The sequence below is a fragment of the Corvus hawaiiensis genome, chromosome 4 (genome assembly GCF_020740725.1).
Source record: "Corvus hawaiiensis isolate bCorHaw1 chromosome 4, bCorHaw1.pri.cur, whole genome shotgun sequence".
NCBI classification, from domain to species: Eukaryota; Metazoa; Chordata; class Aves; order Passeriformes; family Corvidae; genus Corvus; species Corvus hawaiiensis.
Window position 1 is genome coordinate 68153763 of NC_063216.1, and position 14062 is coordinate 68167824.

The 14062-nt window shown below is 36.1% G+C and overlaps 1 protein-coding gene across 5 annotated transcripts in view; it reads left to right on the forward strand.

Annotated features, from left to right (window-relative positions):
• PHTF2 (putative homeodomain transcription factor 2) overlaps positions 1-13521 on the forward strand; it is a 62592-nt gene extending 49071 nt beyond the window's left edge. For all 5 annotated transcript variants that reach the window (XM_048300922.1, XM_048300923.1, XM_048300921.1 and 2 more), the window contains 7 exons: positions 841-1113; positions 2286-2417; positions 3372-3458; positions 4530-4685; positions 7909-8004; positions 10336-10461; positions 11075-13521. In XM_048300922.1, coding sequence (XP_048156879.1) covers positions 841-1113; positions 2286-2417; positions 3372-3458; positions 4530-4685; positions 7909-8004; positions 10336-10461; positions 11075-11095 — 891 coding nt within the window. In that variant the 3' untranslated portion in view covers positions 11096-13521. The remainder of the gene's footprint in view (positions 1-840; positions 1114-2285; positions 2418-3371; positions 3459-4529; positions 4686-7908; positions 8005-10335; positions 10462-11074) is intronic.
• Positions 13522-14062: the final 541 nt, after the last annotated feature.

Genomic DNA, 14062 nt, shown 5'->3' on the forward strand with positions numbered 1-14062 from the left:
CCTTGATTTCGATGAACAAGTAATTTATTGAGTTATGAATAAAGATCTGCCTATCTGGATGCTAAAGTTAGGATTGGAAAAGAAAGCTTTCCTCTTTAGGAAGCAAACCTCTAAGAGGATGAGTGGGATGTTCTCACTAGTCCTCCCTCCTTTCTCCTAGTACTCCTCTTCAGGAAACAGTTGGAAATGCATTTAGTTGATATTGTGCTCTTTTTCAATATAGACAGCGTGGGTATTTTGTAGAGTTGGTCACAAAATCCAAGCACAGCTGAAGAAAACTCTCACTAGTTCTGACAAGTTGATACTTACTCTCTCCAACTTGTTAAAAAGCAATGTATTCACAAACCTAGTTCTGATCTCTGCTTGACTCAGAGACTTTACAGGTGTGGATGCGATGCACAGCAGAGATAAACTCACCAAGCCATAGCCAGCACAACAGAGCTCCAGTCTTGTCTGCACTGTAAACACTTTGATTCCACTAAAAAGGGTACAGCCTTAACCAGATATAGGAGCAAGGTAAAGTGTCCAAGCAGCACAGTCTGATTGGCCCACTTGGTTAATTCAGCATTCAGTGAATTTCTAATGCAGGAATATGCACTGGAGTTTAACTGCGGTGTTTTGCTGTTGGGTTTTTAGATTACTTGGCTCCTGTGCATTAAGTGCTCTTTGAGGACTTCCTCATTTATCAGTAGTAAAATGGGAAGATGATTGGTTGAAGTTTTCATGTAATTTGCCAGATTATAAAGTGTTGTGATAAAATAAAGACATTAACTTTTTGTTTATTGACTTAATGACAAAATCATTCCGAAGTTAAATATATACCTTTTCTTTTGTTTTTAGGTGAACAGCTATATACCAGGAATTGGTTATCAAATTTTTGGAAATGTCATATCTTTAATCTTGGGTTTAATGCCCTTTGTCTTTCGACTTTCCCAAGCTAAAGATTTAGAACAACTAGCTGCACATTCTGCCACTGAGCTTTGCATGACTGCATTTGGATCAGATGGAGATGTTTTGGTTCTCTCAATGGTTATTATAAGTTTTGTGGTCCGGGTGTCTCTAGTGTGGATTTTCTTTTTTCTGCTCTGTGTAGCAGAGAGAACATATAAACAGGTATGAAAACAAGCCAGGAGACTTCATCTGAAGCAAACCAAGGTTTAATGTTTGTATTTTTTGACTTTGTGGATATTTTAAACTTGTTTTCTTCAGCACACTATGAGTGATAGATCAGTGATGATAAACACTTCAGTGGGCTTGCAGTTTGGGAGATGACTCCAGTGGACTGAAGTCTCTGTAGCTAAAAAGTTGTTTTTAACGGTGTTTTGGTTTGTTTTTTTTTTTTCCCCTGGAGAGAATTCCTAAGGGAAAACTGGCTCAATGCATTAACCCAATGCTTAGTCATGTCCCAGGTTGTCTCACGTTTCCACAAAGAGATGTAGTTTCAGGAAAAGAGCTCTATAAATTTCCAGTATGTTTCATTCAAAACCTTCAATTTAATTCATAAAATCATAGAATGGTTTGGGTTGGAAGGAACCTTAATGATCATCCTGTTCCAACCCCCCTGTCATGGACAGGGACACCTTCCACTAGACCAGGTTGCTCAGAGCCCCATCCAGCTTGGCCTTGAACACTTTCAGGGATGGGACATTCAGAACAGTTCTGTCCATCCGTGGCCAAGGCCCTGCCTGCTTCATTGTTAGATCAGTTCTGTGGCTGGAGATGGTGAGAGCTGCTCTCTGAAGTAATACACCCTGGCTTGTTACTGCAATTGAAACTTCGGAGAACAACCTTACTAGCTGCAGCATATAAATACTTACTGGTCTGCAAAGGAAACATTTTTATACTTTCTGTTCTCAAATTATAGTCAAAATATGTGATGTAATATAGTAGAATAGAATTAACCTGCTTCTAATAATGATTTTTGTTGAAAGGATCTCCTGTGGTATAGGTGCTTTCTAATGAAACTAGAAAAGGCAGGTTTGGGTTTTTTTCCCCAAGTTTTAAGAGCATAGCAGATCTGTTGTCTAAAGTTTGAGTAAAAGAACTCAAAGTGTAGCTAAATTTTGTTAATCATTGGAATATGGAGACTTTTAAAATGTTGTAGTGCATTTCCTCTTTTTAATAATATACTGCTGCACTTATTTCTGGTTTATATTAACTTATTTTCATTTTTGCTGGTATGTTGTACATTACTTTGACATATTTATTGAGGCCTTTTCTCTTATTTTTTTAGTGCCTCTGAAAATCAGTTAACAGTTAAGGTAATTTTATTTTCTTCTCTGCAGAGGCTACTTTTTGCCAAACTTTTTGGTCATCTAACATCTGCCAGAAGGGCAAGAAAATCGGAGGTTCCTCACTTCCGCTTGAAGAAAGTGCAGAATATAAAAATGTGGCTTTCTCTCAGGTCCTATCTAAAGGTAAAATAATGTATATTTTTGCTTTAATAAGAATTTAACACATTTAATAAATTTTAAACATTTAAAAATACCATATGATTATGTTCTAACATAAAATATCTCCTATGCTGCTGGTGGAAGGTTGGTGTTGTAGTCTATTTCCTCCTGTACACTCACTATTGGTGCATATGTCCCATAGTTGCTTCAGTTTTGTGACTCTCGGCCAGCAGTGCCTGCAGGCAGACAGATTTTGAGAAAGTTGAAGTTTGGTTTTCACCTTGGATTAAAGCATGAGTGTGCTCAGAGCTGGAGTCTTGTCTTAGTAATGCCAGCTGAAAAGTTTTGTGAAAATGTTGGGTAAAAACTGACCACTTGTAGTATATGCTGACAGTATCTTATTGTAAGAGTCGTATCAGTTGGTATCATTAACACAAGGAATTTATAAAGCAAGACAGTTCATGTGTATTTGTGCTGTAAGTGTATGTGTGCCAGGTGAAGCTAGAAATGGTGTCTATGTAAGACATTCTGATCCCTGAAATCTCCTATCAGTAGTTTTTACAAGCAGGAAAAGGTTTATGAAAACATTAAGGAATTACGGTGTGGAGGCTGGAGAGCATGGAAAGCAGGAACTATAAGCAAACAAAGTTTAGTATGGTGCTGGTGGGGTGAGGAGGATAACATCACTTGGATGATAGAATGTAGTTTTGGTGTTTTAAATTTCTGCAGAGGGTTGTGGAGAGAATGTCTTTCCTTCTTTCCTCGCAGCCACACCTATGTATTCCACCTTTTGTTGTGCCACCAGGAACATTTGTATAATAATGTGGCTAGCAAAAAAGTGGTCAGAAGCAGGTGCAGAGGGAACTGACCCAACTGAGAAATAAACAGTGAAGAACAGTGGGATTCTTACTACTTATGCTAAATACCAGTGCTGATGGGGTGGGGTTTCACTCACATGTGCATATCCTGTATTTTCAGCGTCGAGGTCCTCAGCGCTCAGTAGATGTCATAGTTTCATCTGCCTTCCTACTGACTATCTCAGTTGTGTTCATCTGTTGTGCACAGGTGAGGAAATTCTACTTGTAGAGAAAAAACCATGACTTAAATAGCTTTCAAAACAGTTTTGAGTGCCTTTTGCACAGTGATTTCTAGTAAGTTAGAAGACCCCAGGGAAAATCCAGTAATAGCTGTTACAGCTTTTCAGAATGGAGCTCCATTTTGTATTGTTCATTTCATCTACTTTAGCATGTTTTTCTGTAATAGCGAAATAAACTTATTTATAGCAACAAATTAGAGGACTGGGAAATCACCCACAGTGTGGAGTCTGACGAGGGCAAGTGGTGGATTCTGCACCTGGGACAATGTGATTCTTGGGAGTGTCCTGTGCAGGACCAGGGATTGGCTGTATGATCCTTGTGGGTCCCTGCCAGCTCAGGATGTTCTATGATTCTGTGATATCACTGTTGTATGTTAAATCTGTGTCCTCCTTCATTTTTCATTGTGGTTTTTGGAACACTTTTTTTTTTTTCTTTGTAACATTTTGCATCAATACACATTTTCTTCTGTAAAGGCAGTTGATAACTGAATTTGGTTGATGCTTTTTTGTGGGAAACAGGCTTGTTGGCTATATTTGCCTGCCCTCTAGTGGAAAGTCTTTTAGTAAGCAAATCTATGTTTAAAGATTTCTACTGCTTAAGATTTGTCTTTGAGCTACTGTTTCAAAATATAGGGGATCTTCTGAATGGCTTCTGGTTGTATTTTCTTTCCAATTTCTAATTAACTCTATTGTGTTTGCCTGGTAGCTAACGATATTTTATTAAGAATGTAATTTATATAAAATTTAGTACATGTGAGGCTGTATTTTGTTTTTTATCCCATGTAGTGCCTTTGCAAATTTGAACAGGAGTTTAAAATTGTCTTAGAGTGTGGTTTTTTATTTATCTTTTCTCAGACCTCATATCTTTAATACAGTGTTGATTTAAAATTGAGTCAAATTTTGTAGGCCTCAAAACCTTCCATATATTTATTACTGGGAAATGTTTCTTGAAGGTGTGGAGATATGTAACCATCTTCTTGTATCATAGTGTAATTATTATTTCAAATTAAATTTTGATTTCTTTTCTCTTTATTTTTCAGCTACTTCACATGCATGAGATCTTCCTTGATTGTCACTACAATTGGGAACTCGTAATTTGGTGCATTTCACTAACTCTTTTTCTCTTAAGATTTGTTACTCTTGGATCTGAAACAAGCAAAAAATACAGCAATACCTCAATATTACTAACTGAGCAGGTGAGAATTTGCATATACCTATATTTTTATATCTAAACAACTCATTCATCTGGTAGGTCTCAGGCCTTGTAGATTTATTAAAATAGTTTGGATTAGGGAGTTAATTATAGGGAAGTGAAGCAACACTCTGCAACCCAAAGTTCAGTTTCTGAGATAAATGTTTGACTTTATCCCAACTTCTGTTTAAGTGAGTGGGCTTAGAGGTACCATCTCCTTTGATATAATTTAACATCTTACAGAACACAAACATAAAAAATAGTTTTTAGATAGGAAAAAAACCCCTGGAATCTCAGTATTGGGTGGGTGAGTAAAAGATTTGAAAACAAACTTACCCTCTGTGAAGTGAGTTGCTGTTTCCAGCCTGATAGCTTAGGATGGCTAGGTTGCATGGATTACATATAGCCTCCTCTAGACTCCTTGGAAATTTTTTTTTTTCATTCATCTTTCAAGCTTGGCTTTGGGTCTATGTGTGTTTCTTCTCAGGAATGTTCTGGTTGGTGTTTGTACTTCAAACTTCCCTCTCTGCTCTGCCTGGCACTGCTGATAGTTTTCCGAGCTAAGCATGTTCAATTAGGGAAGAAGAAATCTCTTTCTTGTTAAGTTTCACAGTGGTCCAAAACAATCTCTTTAGGGCAAGGTAAATAGGCAGTTTCAGAAACCTTCACAGGTTTCCTACAGAAAATGTGTTGAAGTAGGAGAATAAAGTCTTCCAAACTGTGTGTCCCAAAGTTGGGATGTGAGGCCTGTGACAGATGATATAAATGATTTATTCTGCCTTTACTGAAGATGATGAGGCTGGACATGGAGAAGCCAGACTGCCCGTCTGCCTTGTCCTGAGTGAGATATTTTGCACCATTCTGAAACCTTTCAGAGTTCCTGAGCCTGGAGAGCTTTGCATGGTTCTGTTGATTCTCAGAGTACAAATAGCCGAATGTCCCAGTGAAGTTTGTCTGCTGTTCCTGGAATGAAAATGGAGGGAAGTGTTTGGGATAAAGATTGGAAAAAAATGCAGAGAACAAGGGGAGAGAGATTGCCAAGCCTTTATTTTGCTTTCATAGGTTCCTATACTCTGCTCTTCCTGGGATTCAGTGTTTGAACATTTTAGTCTAGTATGGACATTGAAAGAAACACTTTCTGTATGTCCTCAGAACTTAAAGAAGTGCTATGTCATCAAACACTTATCTTTGCATTGAATCCAGCTTATAAGTCTTTTCCCTCAAAAATACCTGACAGCTTTATGAAATGAAAACCAAAGTAGAATTCACAATTGTTTCTCAGAAAATTAAAAGGATACACTTCACCCTGGGTAGAACTCACTTTCATTTGCTAGAGCTGGGTACTACAGCACATTTACAGTGTTCTTGAGACAGACTCATGAAAGTCTGACATTTTGGCTTTTCAAGAGGGGTGAAGCTGAATAAATTGACTGACACTCACTTTATCTAAAAAAGCACATCTGATCCAGTGTCTTGGAAAACAACACAGTAGAGTTATTAGGCTCACTGAGAAGAGAACAAAGCTGAAAACAAATAGGAAAATACAACAACATTAACAAAAAAAGACAAATGAGTCTCAATTCCCAGATTCAATTTAAATGCTCCAAGGATAAGACGAAACTGCAAATTCTACTTTTGCAAGCAAAGTTCTAGGCACTTCTGTGTTCTTTATATTCAGTCTATGAATTTCATGATTGGGAGTCATGATGGGAAACTAAAAGGGATCTTTTTGACTGTATGCTGTTTGGTTGTAATTTTTCAGGTCCTTCTGAAAGTGTTTTTAATTGGTCTTGTAAATCTGTGAGCAAAATCAAGTGTATGGTCTGACCATAGTTGTTATTTTGCCAGTTTTGGGTCTCAAAATATGTGTGGTAGATGGCTGTGCATACACACTCCTCTCCTGATGCCATGTTTGTTATTGAAATTAAGGAAATCATAATAGCTCTTAAAAGAGGTTTGAATCTTCCTAGGGTTTTCAGGGTTGCTAATTAAAGCCTTTATTCTTTGTTTAGTCCTGCTTATAAATATTGAATCGTTGAAATCAGTAGTTTTATATTTAAAGATTGGAATCTCTTTGCCTGTGGAAGCATAATTTTAGTTTAAAATGCAATAGTAATAGATAGTTCACGACCTTAATATGCCTTGGAATATATTAGGCATAGGTTTTGATTCTTAACTTGTGTAAGAAAGTGGTCTTTTTAGGGAGATCTGATAATATTCAGTTACTTGTTTTAGATGTCTGTGGACTGTATTTCAATAACCACCATACAACAATGTGGTTAAGTATATCATAGCATCATATAGCATCTCTTCCTTTCTGTAGTCAGGTGTCATCTGAAGGACTACTTCAGCACGTTGCTAAATTGTTCATGTTTTATTTTGAAGGTTTTCATCCTAAAATAAAATTCAGTGGCTTTTCAAGACACTTTTTCCTTTGATTTGCTTTTGTTATGCAATAGAAAATAAAAAAACCTAGCCTTTGTCTGATCTTGGGTATCAAAGATAGGCTGTTTGAGAATGAAAGTTGATGTTTCAAAATTACTAAAAGGCCGAAAGAGAGCTAATTTGAACTCTTAACTTTCTCAGAAATAATGACCTGAAAAAGTCTGCTTCACAGAAATATTGAAATGTTCAATGTACTGTTCTCCTACAGCAATGAAGAGTTTAATAATTTTTCAAATACTTCAAGGCACTGGAAAGATTGATTTTTCTGCATTCAAGGTGCTCATGAAGTACTAAATTATACTAGAATCTTTTAAAAGAAATTACACTTTAGCAGAATTATGTTTTAGCATTTCATTCTGTTCAATAACTTTTGAGGATGTTAAGTCTTGTAAGGTCTGCCCACTTGTATAAAACCCTTCTGGAGATGAATTGTCAAACCTCAGGCAACTCTTGAATGAGGAAAAGAAATTATATAAACCTTACCTATGTTGGTGGTTTTTCTTGCCTAATTTATAGATCAGACTAAACTTTAAAGTCAGTGCTATAATAATGTCAAATGTAATTTGTTATATCATAAGGATTGTGTTTTCCTATGGTGCTGAGCCAGTACTTGTTCTTAAATATTAAAAAGGAAACAAAAAATTTGCTTGCTTGCAGAAATGTCATTGCAGTTTTGTCATTTGGCTGCTGAGTAATCACTTTGTTGAAATATTGAATATTTCCAAATTAATTCCTTTAAATTCTGAGTTGGTGGTGATACTTGTGTTTTTGTTTTCAATCAGATAAACTTGTACTTGAAAATGGAGAAAAAGCCTAATAAGAAGGAGGAACTGACACTAGTGAACAATGTTTTAAAGCTTGCTACTAAGTTATTGAAGGTAAGAATTAAAATAGTATTCCCATATTATAAAAAAAGTAGAATAGGTTGGTTAAAGAGTCACTTGTGTGACTTCTGCAGGCAGTAGGGTGTTTTTTTGGTTTAAATTTGCCCCGTGCCGCTTTCACAGTGATGCTGCTTGTTCATACACTGCAGTCTGTTATGTTGCAGATTGTGGATTGCAAATTACTATTACATCCAATAAGTTTTTATTCTTTAGCTGTATATTAGCAGTGTGAGAGAAAGTACTTCAGGGTGGACAGGATGATGAATGCTTGAGAAATAAATGATGCAATTTTATTGTCTATTTTGAGTGTCAATATAGTGGTGATTTAAGACCTTGTGGCCTCACTCTACCACACACTGAACTCTGGTCCCTTAGCCTGTTGATTCCCATGTGCCAGGGAGCAACCCTTAAAATGAAGCTAAACCTTGGTTTAATATGGCCAGCCAGAAGCTGAAATCAGAGGATTTCTTCTAGTTAGATGAGTAATTCCCCCCACCAGCACACCTTGAGCAAGGTGTGTGCTGGTCCCCTCCTCTAAAACGATACACAGCACTTTCCGTGAGAGGACTGATGGAGTCAGCGAGGACTCAGTGCTGACAAAGCAACAACTTGAGAGTTGTGTTGCAGCAATAAGGAGAGCCAAAGTCAGGGACTATCTCCTGGTGTAGGAGTAAGGGACTGCAGGGCTTTTAGGATCTGGTTGTGGAGCAAACGAAAGGAAGTATGCTCAGTGCATCAGGTGGTCAAAGGATACTGTGGATGCAGAAAGGTTCTCTGGATTCAAGGAGAAACTGGATGAGTAGAACAGACAAAGGCCAACAGGTTCATGCTATCATCTCATGAGCTGAAGTGTTTGTGTGCCGTGAGAATGTGGGTGGGTTGGATGGTGATCAACTCTTGGTCGAAGTTGCTTCCATTTTTTCGTGCTCTTTTCAGTGTTTCAAAAAAAGTGTTTGTGTTTTACTCTTGCCAGAACTGTATCAACTCACAGCCTTTTCCAGTAGGGAACTTGGCTTTTGTGGCACAAATCCCTTTTGTGGCACAAGACTCAGGCCATCACTTAGTTACTGTAAAAATGTAGTGAAAAGTGAGATTTCCAAGCCACCTACTATGAGCTTAAAATAAATTCTTGGTAGTTAGTGATCAGCACAATTACATACTTCATGTCCAGTAGCTAAATGGGCTCAGGGTTTTTAAAATTTGATTTTGATCTTTAAACTTTTATAAAGACTAGATTCTGTTGAATATTCTTATTGTTTTCTTATTCACAAAATTGGTAAGATGAATCCAAAATCTAAAAACTTTTTCCTTAAAGAATTTCTCTGCTGTCCTTCTTAGACTCATGTCTTTTGTATCTTTTGTATTTGCAGCTGAGTTTTATACCACATTACATCTAAATGAAAAGGTTGTTCGTTCTTATTTCACCTTTTTGAAAGAAGAGTCATAGCTTTGAAATTCTTCTTTTTTAAGAAAGAGTTTATAAGGCCTTTTTCAAGGCCCAGGATGTAATACAGGAGAGGGATGAAGATGAATTTAAAGCTAGAAAATATGAATGACCAAAGCAGTCATAGTTGGTAGACTTTATATAATCCACTCTTATATTTTAAAACATTTTTCCTTCCTTTATTTGATGTATTTCTCGGCCAGAAAAGTTTGGGTGACTATATCTACACACAATTAATTGAAAATTGGTGAAATAGCATCTTTGTTGAAGTTTTATTACAGATTAATTTGGGCTAATTTTTTGTTCCTTCCAATAAAAAAAATGTAAAGTATTGGCAGTCCAATGATTATTAGGATTTTTTTTTCCTTTATCATCCTTTTCTGGCTGTATTGATCAGTAGTTAGTCTCAAAATTAATGGAAAAGGAAGAAAATTGCAATAGGAAAGACATTTTTGTTAATTTTCATAGTTGTGAGGTAGTCTTCTGTCATTATGAAAAATCTTCCTTTTCTTATTTTTTGTGGTTCTGCTGCTTGTCAGTTCTTTTAACACTGAAAGTGATTTCTGGAAAATTATAAGGAATTCTAAGATGGTGGCACCTAGCTCTTTATTTTCTTGGCTTCATGAGCAGATTGGTAGATGCTGTACATGGGTAGCCTCCAATTTTTTGAAGGGTTATTAAGACAACAGCAGTCAAGTCAGTTAATGTGATGGATATTTTCCTGCATGTTGTGTTTTATATGCAGAATAATAGGAGAGTGTTTTACTTCACTGGGTCTTGAAGACTTCATAAAGTGTCTAATATTGCACAATACATATGTGAACAAAACCCCCTTTGTGTAATTTTTGTTTTTTAACAATGCCGTTGTTTTGCATTATTAGGAACTGGACAGTCCCTTTAGGTTATATGGGCTTACAATGAATCCACTGCTTTATAACATCACCCAAGTTGTCATCCTGTCAGCTGTTTCTGGTGTCATCAGTGACTTGCTTGGATTTAATCTGAAGGTAAATATTTGAGAAGCATCCTTTTTTTCACTATGTTCTTGTAGATGGAACACATATTGTAGCATAGTTAATTCTGAACCAGGCTAACTAGAAGATCTATTGTTTGAAAACTTACTAAATTATTAAATTAAAGCTATATCAGAAGAATAATGTATTTGTCAGACCAGCCCTTTAAACTTTTTTTTTTTTCATTTTGTGGCTTGGTAACTTCATTTAGGACACTTAATTACAAGAATTCTTGACACAAATACAGAGACACTTATGAATACAAAACCTTCCTTAACTTTTCTTCATATCCCAGATTTGATTTCTCTCTCTAATTCCTCACTGTTGACTTTGTAGCTCTTAAAGGGAGGCAGACACAGCAGGCTATCCGTCTTGCACAAGCATCTTGCACAAGCTTGTAGTTGTCACAAAGCCCTTTACTGGCCATCAAGTTTGCTTACATCTACTGTCTTTTTCTTGTTTAGAAGTAAATGAATGTAAAATGTATTTTGTGTGTCATTAGAATACGCAGCAAGTGCAGTAAGAAAAAAAGATGTGGTGGTATTGCAGTTCTGGTAAACAGAAACAGTTCGAGAAATAAATTGATGTACTGCTCTAATTTTTCCAGCTCTGGAAGATCAAATCTTGACAGTATAGAAAGATGATGAGATAACAGAACACAGTGTTATAGAAAAGCTCATTGATGGACAAAACTGCCTCACAGCAGCCACCGAATCTGTATCTCAGACGCTACAACCTCTTCAAGGAAGTCATTTGGAAAACCGAAGTGTTTACATCTGTCTTGTGCAATCTTTATATTTATTTCATCTTCTCACTGGTTTAATGTTCGTTCTAGTTGACATTTATGTTTTATTTTCAAATTACTTGCTTAGTTTTGGAAAGGGTCAGATTTAGGAAGGGTCAAAAACTGTGTGTCTGAGAGTTTGAAATCCTGAAAATTGGTTACACTAAATTGCGCTTTCTGTTAAAGCTGAAGCCAATGCTGAACATTTTTAGTTACCAGTAACACTATATGGAATTCATTTGATTTTTGATAGTGTGGTAAAATTGCTTAGAATATTTCATTTGCACCAGTCATTTATGAGGACAATGTCAATAGATGTTTGGTTGCAATAGAAAAGTGAGACATGTTCAAAAAATAAAGTACTGACTATACAGTATGACAGGTAGCAAAAATGTTTTATATTGCTATTAGAAACAAGTGGGTATTTCTAGTATTTTGAGTAATTCCAGGATCTAAACTCATATAGGCTGCAGTTTAAATATCCTGGGATATTTAAAAGGTATTATATAAGAAGTCAACAAGTGTTCTTTGATAACACACTTATTAGAGCAATAATTGTAAATTTATTACTATGCTGTATGATATTTTGATAAAAATTAAATATTGTATTTATTTGAAATACTAGGCTGTTCTGTGCAGCTCTGACTGTGCATGTGCACTTTTTATTGTTACTTTTAATGAAAAACTTTATACATATAAATGTATATTAATTGGGATATATTATGGTGAACTATGGAGGAGTATGTATTATACGTTGAAGTTGAATATTTAAACAAGCAAGTTATTTACTGGTGAAAAGAATGCTTTGAATGAGTGAGCAAATGATAGATACTCTCCTCTTGTACGCTATAGTATATGCCATTCGTACCACACTGAAGTTTAAGAACAATTAAACACAGAGAACAAGTTGCTCTGGTGAGCAGCAGAGCTCACAAAGCCTGGTATTTGGCAGGTTTGTGTCTTGAAATAACTCCCATTCCTCCCCAGCAGGTGTCATTCCCTTGTGCTTTCTGCTGGGGTTTCCAACACCTCTCCCTCTGCCTGCTATCTCTGCCTCCCACAGGGACCAGTCATATTGACTCGTGGTTCTTCAGTGTGACAAAAATAATGTGTCCATCCCTGTGGAATTAAGCAGCTTGGAACAAACTTCCCTTCTACAAATTATTTTGGGAGGATTATTACCACCAGGCACAAGTATTCTTACATTTTGTTTCTAAAATACTGGCTTCATACTGAAAAATTGCAAGAGTCTGGACATTGCACTATGTTTGCTAATCTTCAGAATCTTGAAAGATTGGAAGTATTGAATCTTAAACTTATGTGGTATAAAAATATTTTTATATATAAAGCAACACAAACAAGCATTTTGTATTTTATTTGCCTCTGTACTAATGTTTAATAATGACCAAAGTGCATTCTGGTTTTTGGAAGAATGTATTACTGGAGCTTTAAGAACATACTATATTTAGTTTCTCATGTGAAAACTTCAGCTGCCTCTGATCTGTTTCTCCTTTCTCTGTTGTTTGACGTTGGGATTGTTTTTAAAAATTAAATACATTTTATACACAGTTTTTTCCAAATTACGGTACAGACCTACACAGAACTTAATTTTGCACAAAATATACTTAAAAAAAAAAAAAAAAAAAAGAACAGCAGGAGTTCTATGGGTGATAAAAGATAAGGCTGTTGATTTTACAGCCTGTCATTATTACAAAACCATTCTTTACTCTAGAGTGGAATTATTTTTAGAAATGTGAAATAGTGAATATATGGCTTTCATTACTTTTAAAAAAAAAGGAGAGAGAAAACACTGCAGTTTGGGTTGAAGGTGTAAAATTAGTTTAACCATGTATACCTCAGCAACTAGCACTGTGCTGGATTGTTGCACTAACAAACGGCGGCTTGGGGAAAGTAAAACATTTGTGAAATGAAATTAAAAATAATAAAAACCTTTATTTGCTACCCTTAGGTACATTCATTATGTTAAAAATGAGAGAGGTTTATTCTCCATCCCTCAATGTGGAAAGTCCAGTATAAGAATAGAGGCAAGTAGAAATATGGCAGTTCTTGCGTGTTAACTGTTATTTTTTGCCCCGTGTTTTGTAACTGAAAGTGTGATCAGGCTTGGAATAAAGCTTTCTATGGTTGATGGTAAAAAAGAAAAAAAAATGCAGTGAGCTGTATCTTTTAGTATGTCCAGCATATTTCTGTGTCTGCCTGTTTTGATTTAAATCCATATTATTTAAATTAAAGCACGTTTGGGAAAGAAACCTGCGCACGGAATGCAAATGATATAGAATATCATGTAGAACAACCTAAGTTGAAGTACAGGTGAAACGCAGAAAGATACTTTAATAATTTGATTAGTTCTTCATGTCATCTTCTAGGAATGGGACATTTAAAACACCTTGGGTAGCTACCAAGTTTAGTAACTCCCAAAAACTTCTCTGTATTGCAAGCGTGTTTCATTCCAGGTAATGTTTAAGGATATTACTGGTTCAGATTTCACAGGTCCATCTTTGGCATCCAGCAACAAACAGTAGAGAGAATTATCTTTTTTACAGATGGTGGTAGTGGGCTGCTGCTATTGTCTTTACTGGATACTTCAAACCCCAAGGCATCCAACTTGTCTGTTGGAGGGAAAAGGAGGAAAAAGGTTGTTGGTGTTGCAGGTCTACCCACTGCTGCCTCCTTAGGTAGGCTTTTGTTATGCGATTCTCAGTAGTGAATTTCCCTCAGTAGGAATGTAAGAGAAGGTTTTGAAGGAGGAATGCATGATTCTTTGTTCTCAGTCCATAAAGCAATCTCATT